Below are 17,833 nucleotides of genomic sequence, written 5' to 3'. Positions count from 1 at the left end.
GACTAATTGAGAATTTATCAGCGGCTAAGAACAAAACTGTCGGCCAACTTGCAATTTTGGCGTTTCAGCTGAAAAAGTTATTTGGTAGCTGCACAAAAGGGCAATGCAACCCCAAAAGGTTTATGTTGGCCAAGTTTTCTCAATTCTGGGGCTGTGAGACCCAGGGAGAAGTTTGGATAAACTGCTCTTCAAAAAATGACCATATCAAGAAAACGGTCAAGGGTGGCAATGGTTGTGCAGACTAGTGGATACACTAAAGCTCCCAAACATTCTAGCCCTCAAAAATTTAGCTCTTACTAAAGGCAAAAGTGTAGAGTCAGGTTTGACGCCAGCAAGGGAGACCTCAAGCAATGACGGAGAGTTGATGTAAAGACTATTTGTCATAGCCATACTACCAAAATACTTTAGAAAAGTTTTACTTCGGATGCTTGACCTTTAATAAGCTAAAAAAACCTAACAATCATTTTTATGTTCCCAGACCATTACAGGAGTATTCGGAAAAACTTCAAAAAACTTTTCTTGCAATTTTTTGCAACTTTGTCACAAGATAAAATGTATGCATTTTTTCTATGTTCCATCAACAGTGTGAGAAATTTGTGGCTGTAAAAATCAGTACACTTCCTTGCACTACATTCCCACAATGTTAGGAAAATATTACATGATATTCCACAAAAATTTACTTTATGATGTTGCAGCAAAAATATTAGCTACCGACCCTGAAATGTCATGTCCAGAGCATAGGTGGGAGGTATAGATGTGTAAAGACTTTTAAACACTTTGATAATGTTTCACAGAATGTTCTTCTATTGAGTTGAGTACAATGTTATTATAATATACAAGCCAAGCATAATCCCGTACCAAGCATGATCTTTCCACAAAATTTCTTCTTCAGGCTGTATTTTTGGTACAGCCTCATCGTATCGTTTGCAAGGATGATATAATTACAATTAGTACTATAAAATTTAATCAAAATAAAGCTATAGAAACAACTCGGAATTGTTTATTGCAGTCATGCACTGTTCAATTGAAAAGTTAATCAAGTTGAAATGGAACCTAATCATTTTTGCGATGTTTATCATCAAGAGCAAAAGTTGTGATCTGTAATGACCTTCGTTTTTCTTTACATACAATCAATTAAAATAAACATGATTTGTTTAATTTATATTTAATTTAAATACAGCTGCTTGTTTTTATAATTGTGATGAAAAGTAAAAAAAACTTTCATTTAACTTCATTTCAGCTAATTTGAATAATTTTCAATATTTTTAATATCGCACTTAATAATAAGCGCGACAACTTCAAAAACATTTGTTATGTCTTTCTGTCAAAAATAGTAAAACTAAATTTGACTTATTTCACAAGATTTTATTGTCAGTGTATTTGATAAGCAACTGAAAATAGCTGTAAATGAGTCAGCTAACTAGCAGTAAAATGTTTTGATGAAATTATTAATAAATAACATTGTAAGAGAAACACTGTTGTAACATTCATTTAAAGGTAGAAATCACGTTGTACCTTTTACATTGCAAGTCAATATTCTATTGATGTTTACACACAAATATTGCATGGTAACCTTTTTGTAACATTGCTGGGACATTCATTTAAAGTTCAATAGATGTTGCATCATAATTTTTCCTTTACAATATAATTCAGGAGTATATTAATGTTCACACCACGTGTAAAATGGCTCTTGGATTGGATAAGCGTATGTTCAGAAAATCAAAAATGATACCTAATGGGATAAGGGTAAAATATTTTTTAATATGGTATAGCTATTTCAGAATAAGAAAAAAGTTGACAGAAGTCCCTAAAGTTTCAAAAGGTGACATCAATATTTTTCCATTCATGCAGTTTTAAAGTATATAGAATTATTGTAACAAAATAACTTAATACCTAATAGAGCTCTTATAGATAACAAGTTGCTTTTTGCTTTAAACCCTTTAAATTCCAAAAGGTTCATGGAGCAACCAAAAAATAGTTTACAATACAACATGTGTTATGTAAATTGAGTGCAGTGAGTGATTTTACTTCTTATAATTTGTTATAGCAAACTAAAATATAAGAAATAGCTCAGACTGTAACAATTGTATTATGGGATTACTGAAGGATTTAACTAGTTTTGTATATTAGTAATTGAGTCAGGTAAGCAAAAGATGCAAGTGTGAAACATGAAGCAAAAATCCAAGCTTTAATCGTAAGGTTTTAGCATAACTTTTACACAGTCCACATTTTGTGTGTGTCTTTACAGCTTACATGGTTTTATTAACAAAACAATCATCATAAGTTAGATGACTTCAAATTGAAATGTTCACTAAATCTGGAGTCTATAAATTTACTTTAAATAAAACCTTAGATAGACACTAAGGAACAAACCTCTTTAAACTATAGTATAGACGGTATGCCTCACAATGAAATGATAAACTCTCAAAGGTTTTTAGAAACACACTGATATATCTGATCTGATCTCTCTAAAACCGCAAATGTTTTTGTGTTGAAGGAGTACATAAAAACATTAATTTTAAGTTACTTATCAATACTTGCAAACATAATGTCAAACAAGTTTATTAATTTTTGAGAATGATAATGGTACGTTTGAAACATACTTCTTTATAAATAAGGGTTTGATTTTAAACTTACAATCTTTTGATTTTTAATGACACATTAACAAAATTTACTAAAAAATCTTTGAAAATCTTTGACACCAGTGTATAAAACTTTCAAAATGTTGTGTCAAATGTCAGCATAAAAATAATTTGTTATAGACACTTCAGTACGATACGAGGGTTTTCGAAACAGATTTGAGAGTAAGATTGCAGTTTGAAATGGTAAATTGATAAGTTCAAATACGAACATCTAGTGTAACAGTAAAGGTTAATTTTAAAAAGAATTTATGATGTAAAATGGATTTTACATGAATTTACATAAATTTTGAGTGTATGAAATTATGTAGATAGAAAACAGACAGAACAAAAGGTTCTAAAATTGTAAAGAAAATAATTTTTATTTCTAATCAGAAAAAACCTTTCAATTATTCCATTGAAATATAATTTTTTTAAAATGAGAACAAAATACTCTGCTAATAAGTATTCTAACACGCCACAGTATCTAAAAAGTTTACTTTTTTTGCAAATGTTTTGCAAAATGTTAAGCAGATACAAGGTTGATTAGTGTGATGAGCAGATTTTGTTTCATGATGTCAGCAAAGCCTTCCTATGCACATAAATCGTTCAAACATGGTTTTGGTCTAAATTTATTCTTTATTGGTAATTGTTCAAATATGTTTCTGAGTAAGCTTAAATGTATGTGCATGTGCCCTTGTTTGTGTGCACATTAATGCAGGTGTATGGAACTGTGTGCATATGTCTGTGCAAATATGTCTGTTGCACATTTGTATGTTAATGCACATGTGTTTACTGCATCTTTTCATTATGTAAGTTGACTAGTTATTTAATAAGCATTTGGATATTAAAAACCAAATTTTTAAACTTCTATTATTGACTCGTCATTGAAGTTACTCATCAGTTTGCTTTAATACTTTATCTGAACGAAATATCTGCAATTACACAAAAATCTAGTTTGATATCCTAAACTAGTTCTAAAATAAATTATTGGTAAACAAAAAACATCTCGAAGTAAAGCTAGCCTACCCTGGTTTGAAGAAGTCTGATAAACAGCAAAAACCACATTTAAGGTAATTTGAGGAGTAGCCAATTGTTTGTCACAAAAGGCATCATGAATAAGCCACAAAGGAGTATTTATGTTATATATATTTTATTAATTATATGTTAAAGGTTGACTTGCAACAAAATTCGCATTACTGTTATTTGATATGAAAAGATTCACCATGTCTTACTCTATTGCGTTGTAGGTGCAAAATATGTGGAAAGGTGATTGCAAGCTCTTAAAAGCTCAAAAGCGAACAGAAAATCGCAGCCATACGAGACCGCCGTAGTTTGGATTCCTTTCCAAAACGGCTCAAATGTGATGTAATTGTGAGAGATGGTTTCTGTTTACACTTTCTTGCAACCTTATTCGTCGAAATATTTTCACAAATATACTTCACGCATTCAATAAAACCATGTCTATTGTTCTTATGCGTCTGTTTTATCGTCATTGTAATGCTGTCACTTTTAGGACTAATATCTTATAACTTACCGTAAAAAGTTGTTAAACTTTTTAACCTTAGCTCGAAGGAGTACATATCATTGTCTGATAATCATGGTGAGCCTGTTGGTCACCTGTGATAATCGAAAAGTGCTGCAAAAATTGTTTGCAATGTATTGTGTCACATGATCAGATTATGACTTGACGATTAAATAATGTTGAAACAAAACTGTAAAGTAGCAAGCATCTATATTTGATACGGGGTCTTCGGTAAAACCCGAAGTTTTTGTCATAAGCTAGTACTATGATAAGTTTTATATTGAGCTTTGTATTGGCCATTTAATTCACGTGAGAACATATGTGACAAGATGATAACCAAAGTTACGTCATCGAAATAAAGAGATTCCAATCTATGGCAGATTTTCGTTTTTGAGCTTTTAAGAGCTTGTAACCACATTTCCACATATTTGGCACTTACAACACAACAGAGTATGACATGGTGAGTCTTTTGATACCAAATAACTGTAATGTGAATTTTGTTGCAAGTCAACCTTTAAAGAATGATAGCCATTTACAATTGTCTTCACTGTTGGAAAATTAATTTTTTTCACTATTTGAGAAAAAAATTTTTATTGCCAACATTAATGTTGGTACCTTGCTAGTATTAGTGTAACTGTTCAAGAAGGAGTGTAACTGTCTGCATTTAAATCGTTTCTCTAAAACTATTTTTGATACAGATGTAATTAGCATCAAAATTATGAAATTATTTTTAGTAAATCATAAGTAAAATGTGAGTTGTTTTTAAGCAAGCAAAAAGACTTTCAGCAGGTTAAATTTTGACATTTGGTAAACCAGCAGCAGGGAACTTTTTGTTACTAACAATTTTACCTATTTGAAAAATTTATAAGTTATGAAGCAAAAATCTTAGAGATTTTGTGACATACTTCAATCAGATAATCACAGCTACATTAGATACTTAAATTCAGCTGAGTCTGTCACATATTTTATTCTATCTTCAGAACATCAAACATGGCTACTCAACGTCTTCTACAATTTTTATCAAGTGAAACAGAAATTGAAATGAGAGCCTATGAAACCAACGAAGAATTGTTACTGCGTCTAGTTGGAAGAAACTTTACTACAGTCTGCTGCAGGACAGCGGAGTCTGTTGATCTTGTGATCAGAGATGCGTCAACAGGTGAAATTAAATTCTGTATAGGTGGAGCAGAAATACCGGAACATAAAATGTCGGTGTATTATTCAGTGGACAATGTTATTGGCAGCATCGACAATGATACCGTAGCATTTGCAGGCGGAAGGAAAAGCAAAGTTACTATGGTAGAAAAAACATTTAATATTAATAACTGCTTTATCAAAAAGACAAATAAAAGCATCATAATTTCATATCAAGTAGGTTCGTCAATAGAAGAAAGAGCTATGGCCATTGCATTTGCAGTTCACCAAGCTCTGGTTAACATATCTGTTTTACTAGATAATGCCTTACAAAAAGAAATCCTTAGCTTCAGTTCAAATGACCAAACTCAAATTTGTCAACCTATTCAAAATAAACCATCTGTAGAACAGTTATTTGCAAAATCTAACATTGGTCGAATTTTCTATCTGATGGAATTGAGTAATGTACTCGAGCATGGACAACTTTTAGCATTTTTGGATAACACGCCAAGACATAACATAAGTGCATATGCTTGGTATACCAAAGAAGGCTTTAATGCAACTGTGTTCAACATTGATGGAAATAATTTATTTTCAGCAGGCAATCAAAGTTTTAAACATGAAGAATTCTGTGTTTCAGAAGGGTCCCAGATGATCGGGAGATGTTCAAATTTTAAAAAAGGTGTTCCTGCAACTTTAGTAATGTTTGAAAACTCAACCGAAACTAGCATCACATATGATTTTTCACCTGACTCTCACTTCATAGGAATATTTAAAGATTCAAATAATGTGCCTCTTATTTACGTAGACAACGGCTATCCTGTAGCCTTAGCTATAACGATGACCGCTAACCTGAATCCCCTAGCAGCAAAAGTTATTCTATCATATTTGATTAAATTATATTTACTTGCTCATCCGACTGCTCGTGATACTCCTACGATGTGGACATCAGCATTAAAATGTAACTGCCTACAATGTGAAAAACCTTCAAAGGACTTATCTGGTTCGCAAGAGGCGACATCAATCGGTGAAACCATTCAAACTTTTTACAATTGCACAAAAATGGGTACATTTTTCAATGCTGTCGGTCATAACAGCTTGAAGAACATTGTATATTTTACAGCTACGAGGCGATTTGCATTTTCACACATTAGTTTAGAATGCACACCAATAGAAGATTTTCATGGAATAGCAAAGTTAGTAGTTAAAGATAGCTTTGGAATGACCATGTTCAGCGCTGTCTCTCTTCCACCAGCTAACAAAGCTGCAATATATGACCAAGATGAACTGCTTTTAGCGTATGAGGCAGGAGAGCATATATATGATGCTAATGATCAAGTTATTTTAGGCATAGAAAAAGTTCCAGCTAAACGACAAATTCCATTGAATCGTGAAAATCATTGGGGAAAAAACATTGCATATAGAATACATAATCCATTCAATAGTGTAACAATATTCACCCTTTCTCCATGGCAATGTGGCATAAAAGTTAAGCGAGGTCAAGGTATTCATGATGGAGACTATTCTTTTCTTCATACAGCTGTAATGATTGTGATGGCTGTAAAACTATATTGGAACATGTATTCTGAAAAGATTCGAATAACACCAGAGATAGCATTCCGATTTCGAAACCAAAATAAAGATGCAGAATTTTTGGATATCTCAAAGTTTACCAATGAAAAAAAGTGAAGACTCTGTTTTGCTTTTGCTCTAGATCCTGGTTATTGTCATCTTACTCTATCCTATTAATATATGGCATCCTATGAATTTAATGAAGCTCCAAGTCAGCAAATAAACAAACTTTGAAGAAAATTTGTGTATCGTTGAACTATTCTTTTTGAAAATTTAGAAACTTAAAAATAATGATTGTGCAATGTTTATAAATTTAATTTGTTAAAGAAATTTTTTCTTATCCAGTGTTTTTTTTTTATGTCATCAAGTCGTTTTCACATCATATTGGTAGAAAACGATAGTCATTCTTTTAATCAACAGTATTTTTGATGTTGTTTTAATACTTTAACAAAAATATTGCAGACAAAAGCACCGTTTTTGAAAATTGATTGCAAAAGCTTGGCGGTTTTAATAATAAAAGTTCTCAAAAATATGGCTGACAATGCTAGAAAGACCTCAGAAAAAAATGAAGGAATAGATTAAGAAAGAATAAATTAAAAATATGTTGGTTTGAACACAACTCAAATTGCTTTGTTTCACATTAAACCTAGTTATACAATTAATTGCAGTTTACAAGGTACATACAAACATAAAAATTTGAAATTTTCTGGAGATCATGGTTTCAGCAAGTTTCTCAACTTTACTTTCTTATATTGTCGACTTACCAATCTCAACATTGTCTGCCTGTAAAAATAAGACAAGTGTAGACCAATTATTTCCAAAAATCAAGGCTAGATATACATACATGTACTTGATAATAAAAGTTATACTGGTAGTTTTATATGCTTGACATAACAACATAGACTATATCTTAACTTTGATTGATGTTGATTGAACTGCAAAAAAAATAAATTTGAGAAAGTGTATGTTTCAAAAGTTGTAAAATTATTGGAAATTTTCACACTTTAAAACAAATGCTAGTACAGCTTTGACCACTTTTAAAAATCAAGTGAAGCTTATATCAAGTATGACTTTATACCTTCAAGTCACTTTATTGATGCATTGTGCAGATAGATCTGTAAATAAAATTTATGTACAGAATACATTTTAGAATACAGAAATAATGTAAAAGAATTTGTCGGCCTTCACTTGGCATGATCTAAACTATTACATGAAGAGAAGAGATTGCGTGTAGTTTCGTTCAGTTTTTATTACAGAAGAAAATTCCACTAGCTGAAGGGCATATGACTATCTGCTCTGCCCAACTGTGTACGCACACTCATTTATATACAATAAACTCACCCGTTCCGGCTAACAGAACCAAGTAAAGACCGTATAACATTAGTAATAAACAGAATCGCTAATTTGTTGGCATGGTTATATTTCAGCAATAAACGAAGACATAATAACAATGTAGTGTATGGAAAAAATAATAACGACATAATACAAAGAACAACACAGCATTCAAGATATAACATATAAAAATATTTACATGAATTACTGGTCATGGCCCGATGTCCACCACAATCACGCTCGAGAAGATAAAATTCCATAATGCATTCAAACTCAGCAAATTGAAAACAGCTTTAAGTAACTGCTAATCTGCATATCAAATTTTCATATTTTCACCACGGCTACATGCTACATTTTCACCACGGCTACATATATCAGCCTATGAACAAACCTCTTAAATTTTAATACATGTTCACAAGGCGGTCAGCCACAAATTGGAGGTAACATGGGGCAGTTTTCTTTTGGTAGTATTGGCGAATGTGAATGTTCTTCATTGTTATTATTATTAATAATATCCCTCTATATTACAAAACAGCAACATAATTTACATCTTGTTATGCAGTGATTATTTCCAATTTTACATGAATGACAAATGTTTTAGATTTAAGTGTGAAATATTTAACAAGTAATAGCTAAATTGAGTCGGTATTCCTACGATTACTGTTATAAGTTGTAAGGATTACCTAAATGTTGTCTGGTTAGTTGATGATGAAACCTAATGGCTGGCCAGCCCTAGTCTATCTAGATGACTTCTATCGTTAAAGATTAAATTTACAGTCGTAATTTATTTAGCGTTGTAGCATTTCATCAGATCCTCAGGAAGTCATTTAGGTTGCATCATGGGAAGGTCTTGTAGCATCATGGGAAGAAGGGTAGACAACTCTTATCCAGACTGATTATCAATTACTAATTAATAAAGATATGATAACTCTAACAATATACAACATCCTTCCTTTCCTCGGATGTTTAGATCCAAAACATAAAGTCTTTAAACGATTAACAATTAATACAAAGAACATATATACAGCTAAAGTAGCAGCTGGGACAGCTGCTAATACATTTTGTAGGAGTCGTACTTTGAAGGAAGCTTGCCAGGATTGCTACGTGCACTTGTTTGTGGCATTGACTTTGGAGTGTCTTGCTTCTTCGGTGTGCTACAGGGAGATAAGTCTTGTGATTCATCAGGAATAGCTCGTTCGTTTATGGTTGTCATTCCATCTGTTTCATCGGGTATACTTTGAACTGGCTTGATATGGGTTTTAGTTCTACGAAGGTGTGATGTGCCAGTGTCTACCATTTAAGACCGTGGATGTGGTGTTTTACTTAACACTTGTCCTCTGCTCCATTCATTTTCGTCATCTGTTCTGATGACTACCTCTTCTCCTTCATGTAAAGGAGGAAAGTCTCTAGCCTGTCTATCACCACTTAACTTTTGACTTCTTTGTGTCTCTGATAGCAAGGGATATGCGTCAGTAATCAATGGTTCTAAGGTCCTTCCAGTGTAAGGCAGTGACCGCAAATACATCTGTTAAAGAGCATTTCAGATGGGCTGAAAGGTAGACCTTAGACTGGAGTTTGTCGGTAGGCTAACAATGATTGATAAATGTCCGACTTAGATTCATCAGCAGCTGTCTTTTTCAAGAGCTGCTTAACTGTTTGAACGTATCTTTCAGCCATACCGTTGGATTTGGGATAACGTGGACTAGAAGTTGTAATGTTAAAGCCCCATTCGGATGCAAACTGACGTAGAGCCATACTACCAAAAGGCATGTTGTCTGTAACTACATCAATAGGTACCCCATGAACAGCAAATATACTTTTTAATACTAGTGTGACATCTTTAGCAGTCTTCCCTTTGATAATCCTTAGTTCTGGATAATGAGAATAAAAGTCCACCACTAGTAAGTAGCTGTTGTTTTTAAACTCTAGTATGTCCATTCCAACTTTATTCCATGGTAACTTAGAAACTTCATGTGGTAGCAACGGCAATTTCTGTTGTCTATTAGAAAATCTCAGGCATATAGGACACTCAGCTACAAGTTGCCTAATCTGTTAATTCATGCCAGGCCAGTACATGCTTTGTTTCGCTCTCTTGATGCATTTATCCATTCCCAAGTGTCCTGAGTGAAGCTTCGTGAGGTATGGGCATTGCTGAGACTTAGGGATCACTAGACGCTCACCTCTGTAAATCAATCCATCACTGAGATATAACTCATCATGTACACCCCAATATGGCTGTAACTCAATTAGAACCTGTTTTTTACAGCCCAAAACCAACCACTTAGAATTGCCGATGTTAGGAGTTTCATGGTATCATCCATGGCATAATGCATCTTTATTTCTTCTTTGGCGGACTCTTCTAACTGAAATGAGTGAATCATGACAACATCATTTTCAATGTTATTGCTGATGCTCTCGAGATATGCCTGTGACAGAGTGTCAGCTAAATATAGATATTTGCCAGGCACATAGTGGATCTTTTCAACTCTGTATCTTTGTAATCTTACAAGAAGTCTCTGTAATCTAGGTGATGCTTTGTAAAGTGGTTTCTGAACAATGGAGACCAGAGGTTGGTGATCTGTCTGAACATCAATTCCACATCCATAAGTATAAGTGTTAAATTTTTCATACTCATATACTATAACCAGTAACTCTTTATCAATTTGTGGATAGCCCTCTTCAGCCTAAGTTAGGGCCCGTGAGGCATAAGCTATTATATTATTATTATATTATATTATTCTACTTTAACTTTCCTTGAATGGGAATAGACGTGAAAAAGCAAACTTGGAAAGCAAAATTAAGATATTGTTTTTGTGATAACAGCAGTTATGTTTGCACACCACTCATTTAAAGATACGCTTGGCATTGAATGTCATCCATGACCTGAGTGTACTGTGGCGTAATGTCTGTAGCAGACAAGTAAAGAATGTCGTTGATGTGGTCATCTGTGGGCCATACTCTATATTTATTATTGACATAACTCAGTTGACAGAAGAGTTATTTACATGTATACCTGTATGTGCTTCTAAACATGCTCATAATTCGTGCTGAAAAGGCTTTAAGTTTTGGGTAGGCGACGATAGGCGTTGGTGGCATCTTTGCCATGGTTAAACAACGGTGAGTAGATGAGAGCATTTCTAAGATCAACTGCTTATAGTTAAAGATGATGTAGAATTTTTCTACAATTAACACCGCTGAGAACAAACAGAGCTCTTTTTATACTCTGGAAGTCATGAATTCTAGTTTGAATTATTTTAGTAGATCAGACGCAACATCAGCATATCTTTATAGCGGTGGCTCACTTGGTCTATCACAAAGCATTTTAAAGTTTTGTACAACTGTCAACTGTGGTTCACAGATTTTCAGTTGACCGTGAAAACCGCCCACAGCATGATACATGTCACCAATCAGTTGATTTTTATTTTGCAGTTTAGCGTTGATTTCATCGAGGTGCAGCATCATATTCACAAGAAAGGCAAAGTCATCCAGAAAGTGAGCGTCATGAAACTTGAACAGCTGTTTATTGTTGTTTGTATTTATAGACAACAATTTATAGAATTCTATTATCTCAGTCTCAAAGTTGAAAGCTTGGAGTAACATCTTTCCATTTGATAACAGGTATACTAGAGCAAAATATGGAACGTCTTTAAATTTTAATTCAATAACATGAAGAAACTGGCAAAACTGGCTGGCGACATCTCAACCTTTTCTGTTGCAGATAAATGACAATATCTCTGATAACAATTACAACATGTTGTAGTTTAATTGCTTTCGCAGCCAGGTTTCACTGGTGTGGCATGCAGTGGAATTGTATATAGAAAGTAGATTAATTCCATTTCTTGAGCTCCTTCATTATTGAATTTTTAAAACCATTGACATGGCCAATCATAGCAGAAGCTCTATGTGTTGATATGCAAAATAGTTTGCTGAGGTCAACATTTTTCTGCGTTACCACTTTTCATATTTTGGCCAACACATATTTCCCTGTTTTATGACAATGCAGGTTGCACAGAGCAAGCCTTCAGTAATAGTGAGCTCCTTGTCTACTCCATAAAAAAAGAAAATTAACTGAGCTGTATCTTGTGCATCTGTAATTTCATCAAGTTAATTAGAAAATGCTGTAAAATCTTGTTATTTATTTTGTAGCTGTTGCTGAGCAATCCAACTGAAAGCGTCGGTTTGAAAAGCTACTGCACAATAAGAGAATGGTACACTTTTAAAATTGTTCTTTTTTCTCATCAGAGCATATAACTTCAGCTGCATCTTCAATACACTCTTTGATTAACTTACCATTCATAAATACCTTTCTGCACCTACTGCTTCGGTAAACTATGTTCATGGTTGCTAAAGTGGCTTTTTGGTTGCTCTCAGTAGAAGTTTTCATCATACTCTGCTGCATTTTTATTGCTGAACAATACCGCAAGTCTTGCCTTATTAGCAGCATTAAACATCTCTTCATATACTGTTTGACACTCAGCATTGAAATACGTTTTTGTATTCCTTTTTATTTATTGTCCTTTTGATGCCCAAACATGACAATTCTATTTCTGTTTAGCAGTTCCGCCATAAGAAAGTATTCAGTTCAGTTTTATTGAAGCTACCATGCTCTTCACCTGCATAAAGCTTTGAATTTTTTGCTGCCCTTGCCGTTGCTGCACCTAAAAACTCAATGTCGCAAAGTTTCTAAGTATTTTGTTGTGAGATGAATTTGTTGAAGGGATATGTACATGCAAAAAAGGGATTCTGTTTTTTTCTGCAGCACAAGCACAATGATAACTCATTATTTAGTGGTACTTTATTCAATCAATAACAAAAACAATTTCTTTATGATGACAGGCTGACAGTTGATTTTTGAAGTATTCAGATTAATAAATAAATTCAAATTTTTTTTGTTTTAACCAGAAGCAACTAGGCCACATGTAAAAAGCAAAAGACGCTGCGGTGGCTTGCAAGCTGTATGTTGATCATGGCTGCACTAGCTAGTTGAGCGAGGTTGACCCTGCTGATTTTAAGACAGCAGTCTGCATTCTTCTCCCAGCTGTCTTTGGCGTTAATAGAGGTTCATGAGTGGATTTCATGGTCTCTCACAATGGCCATGGATTCATAATACCAAATCACTCTGGTTCCATAGTACTATGGTGTCATGGAACCATACTACCATAGCACCCTGTGACGCCCGCGAGGTGCCATGGTTAATTGTATCACAGCTTAGATAAAACTTTGCATATGACTTTCATCATAACCTTTTGAAACATTGGTAGCAAATAATAACTAGATCAATAATGATTTTTGCAGCAAACTAAATTTAAAAAATTAAAATTTAACTTGTGAGCTACCGGCAATAGAAAACTTGTTATTATTAAATGTATAAAAAGAGTGTTTTGCTTCTTCGCTGCTTCAGAAAGAACTGACTAACCTTTGCGTATATGCGCAAATATATATATATGTATACATATGTATATATATATATATATATATAATACATATATAAATATATATATACATCAATTTTTTCCTCATCCCGGTTAACCTTTGTGGATGATAAATTCAGCTCCAACTCTGGTTTCCTACCAGAGACCTGGGAGTTTGAGCATTCGCCTCAAGATCTTAGCTGTTCCCAATAGCCCACTTTTCTGCAACTCATCTGAGTTGATTGCTGTTGGTATCTGGGCAAGCCACATTTTACGTGCCGGTGTTATTGCGCCCAGTGCTACAATGACTACTGAAATTACAGTTGTTTTTACATTCCGGCAATTTTCAATCTCTTCTCCAAGAGGGAGATATTTTTCTACTTTTTATTTTTCCATGCTGGCTATATTGTAGTCATTGGGTAACTACTATATAATGTATATTATAGTAGCCCTTTTTCTATCCTTGTTCACCACCACTACATCTTGTTGGTTTGCGAGGACATGCTTGTCAGTTCGGGTGTAGAAGTCCCAGATGATCTTAGCGCGGTCATTTTCTTTTACCTTACCAGGAGCTTCCCACCGGTGTTGTGGTTTATAAAGGCCATACTCATCACATAGACTTTTATACACAACACCTGCGACATGATTATGCTGCTCAGTGTATGTGTTTCCTGTAGCTGCCTGCATCTACTGATGATGCGTTGGATAGTCTCAGGTGCATCTTTGCGCAGTCTGCATCTAGGATCGTCTCTAGTGTAATAGATTTTGTTTGGAGTTGCCTCGTTGGGAGCACTTGCTCCTGGGCTGCCATGAGTAGCGTCTCTGTATTGGTCATTAGGTTTCCTTTGTTCAGCCATGTATATGTCTGATGAAGATCGCCAACCTTAGATATTTGTCAGTGGTAAGCACCATGAAGAGGTTTCATGTGCCACTCAATTTCCTCATCATCAGGGCAAAGCTCCCTTGTCAAAGCAGGCAATTGAAATTTAGCTAGCAACTTATCTGAAGTGGCCATGGAGGCTGCATAGGCTTTGATGTTTTGTTTTTCCTCTTTCACTGTCTGCTGTAAAATTTTGAGTCCCCTACCACCATCTTTCCTACCAGCATACAATGTAGTAGTATCAGATTTTGGGTGGAGTGCTCCATGCGTGGTCAGCAGTTTATGAGTTGCTATATCTCTTTCCTTGATAGATTCCTCAATCCACTTTATTATGCCTGCTGGATATCTTATTACTGGCATTGCGTAGGTATTTATTGCCATGACTTGATTCCTGGCATTGAGCTGGCTCCTTAACTCTTTCACAAGTATATTAATTAATTAAACCTTTGTGTACAGAGTGAATATATTTGCAAAATGACTAGCAATTTGAACATAGGGATACATAAAACGTCCTAACTTTTTTATTTACAGGAATAATAACATGAAATTTAAAATACATGTAACTCACTCGCATAGAAGTCACTAAATTTAATATTTCTTGAAGCAGCCACCTTTGCATAACCCCACCGTCGTCGTGGATCAGGACTGTCGGCACGTTCAGATTCGTCACTATCGCTACCAGTTTCTGACTCTACATCGAAATCATTGGCATCAATATTGCTTCCACTGGAACAAGATTCATCAGTTTCAACCACATAATCAGCAATATCTTCCTCGTAGTTGGTTCTAGTAGCAATTTTTCGATGCGGTCGTTCGTTTGACTTGCCATTGTTTCGTTTTGATAGTAGTTTTAGGCGTAGTAGTAGTTTGCGATAGAAGATGTTTCGGTGGTAGTTGATCGCCGTAGTGACCATAAGAACTTTGTTCTTTTGTTAGGTTTGAATGACTATTATAGCGAACACAATAATATTATGTTTAGTAATATAAAGCTGAAAAAATATTTGAAGAACTAAACAAAAATAGCCAATAACAAAACGGCTGACGAATAACGGCTTTTGGGATTTCCCAAACGACCTAAATGTCTCTTTGCTCAAAACTCCCGAGGACATTAATGTCGCATCGCTTACGAAAGGGTTAAGACCTTTCAAAGGCGTTCCTTGTATTCAGTAATGGCTTTTTGACGTACGTCGGCTTTGTGGTTGATGTTGCTTTGCATAATCCTTAAGTACTTGTACCCTTCTATATTTTTGATGGTACCATTTGGCAAAATTAGTCCATCCGTGAGCATTGAATGGTCTTTCTTAAAAATTAGCATTCCACATTTTTCAATACCAAAGGTCATTCCGATGTCCTTGCTGTATACTTGAGTGAGGTGTATTAGCTATAATTATAGTATACAGAAATTATGTCATCAAATTGTCTTATTGAGCCAATTAGGTGTTTTCTCGCGTGCCGGAATTTGGATATCAGCTCACTTCTAGTGGTAACGCTAGCTAACTTCAGTTCGAATATGATGATGTACTTTTCCCACAAACATAACTGGCAAGATTTTGTCAATATGTCGTATGATGTTGCTCTTTTGATTATCTTTCAGGTTAGATTGTAGTGAATGTTTTTGTCTTTCAATTTCCCTATATATTTACTCAACTCTGTTTGTAGCGGTTTGGTAGGATATTTAAAAGATCTTTTGTAGTTGGCTAATCTTGTTTTCATAGTTGTCTCAGTGAGGCCTACATAATTATGTTTGTATCTCTTGCATATCGTGTTCTCTAGACTTTACAGTTGCCTAACATACTATGCAGTTTTAAAAGCATTCTCCATTTAGATGGCAACTTTTTCAAGTTTTGCAGCTGCATTTTTTCAAAAACTCAAAAACGATTGGAAAAATTTAGGATTTAAAAAGATTTATTGTTCTGGCATTGACAACTTTTAAAAACTCAACTAAAAACAGAATATTATTTGAGTTGTCCTAAAAAATGAATTTATAGAGACATTCGAAGATGCAATAAGTGCACCCCTAGTTTATGTAAACCAGGGGCGCTCAACAGGCGGCCCTAGGGCCGGATGCGGCCCTCAGCCTGATTTTATGCGGCCCCCCAGAGACTTTACCAATTTAAAAATTTTATACTGAATTTTCTGCCCAAGTTTAGGCCCTAACTTAGCAGAATTGTAGGCCAATTGTAACCACACTTTCTGACCATGTTAACAGCTATGTTATGACTCTTGGAAATCCCCTTCCCTTGCATCACCTTTTTCTTCCTGTCTGATATTACTGCACATGTGGGTAAAATCTCCAGTTTTTAGGGAATTTCCCTAACTGACCTGCTAACTGTTGGTTTATAAATCGGTTCATTCATTTAAACACAAGCATGGCAAGTAAAAGGAAGTTATCAGGGATATGCACTGATGGTGCGCCGGCAATGACTGGAGAACACACAGGCTTAATTGGCTTGCTGTTGAAGTCCAGAGTGTGGAATGTCCTTCCTATCGTGTACCACTGCATCATTCACCAGGAAAATTTAGGAGCACAGCACCTTAAGATGGGACATGTCATGGAATTTGTTGTATCCACAGTAAACTACATAAGGGCTCGAGCTTTGAGCCACCGCCAGTTCAAAGAGATGCTGAAGGAGATTGAAGCAGAATTTCAAGACGTGACATATTATTGTAAAGGGAGATGGTTCAGTAGTGCAAAAACACTTCGCCCGTTTCTCAGTCTTTTAGATCCCATCGATACTTTCATGAGAGGTAAAGGACGTAACCATGAAGAATTCAGAAATGTGGCATGGATAAATGATCTTGCTTTTTTGGCAGACATTACTGAGCGGATCTCAACTGCAAACTACAGGGAAAGCAGCAGCATGTATCATCTCTGTGGAGCCATATAACAGCTTTCCGGTGTAAATTAAATCTGTGGGTCGGTCAACTTCAAAATGGAAACTGCACACATTTTAAGAGCCTGCTGGAGCGACAACAAAGTGTTGAAAATCATGTCAGTGCAGAGCCATATGCAAAGCTTCTGACTGGCCTTGCTGCTGAAGGTTTGCTGGCAGAAGGTTTGCTCAATCTGATGGCACTTGCATGCATATCAACATCTTTGAAGACCCATTCTCAGTCGACGCAGCAGAAGCACCTGCTCTTCTACAAATGGAACTGATTGATATTCAAGCTGATAAAAGGCTGAGCCAGCATCACAACAGCCATGAACTTGTAGAATTTTACCGTGATTTTCTTCCAAAACAAAGATTTCCAGGCCTATACAAACATTCTTTACTCATGGGCAGTTTGTTTGGCTCGACTTATCTATGCGAGTAGTTCTCCAGCCGTATGATGCATACCAAAAATAAATACAGGACAACTA

General features: G+C 34.9%; 1 protein-coding gene across 1 annotated transcript; it reads left to right on the top strand.

Annotated features, from left to right (window-relative positions):
* Window positions 1–16,841: 16,841 nt before the first annotated feature.
* LOC137402676 (general transcription factor II-I repeat domain-containing protein 2A-like) lies at window positions 16,842–17,360 on the top strand. The gene has a single exon (XM_068089180.1). The coding sequence runs from the start codon at window positions 16,842–16,844 to the stop codon at window positions 17,358–17,360; it is 519 nt and encodes a 172-aa protein (XP_067945281.1).
* Window positions 17,361–17,833: the final 473 nt, after the last annotated feature.

The sequence above is a fragment of the Watersipora subatra genome, chromosome 8, assembly GCF_963576615.1.
Source record: "Watersipora subatra chromosome 8, tzWatSuba1.1, whole genome shotgun sequence".
NCBI lineage: Eukaryota > Metazoa > Bryozoa > Gymnolaemata > Cheilostomatida > Watersiporidae > Watersipora > Watersipora subatra.
The sequence above is the reverse complement of the archived record's forward strand: the minus strand, read 5'-3'. Positions and strand labels throughout refer to the sequence as shown.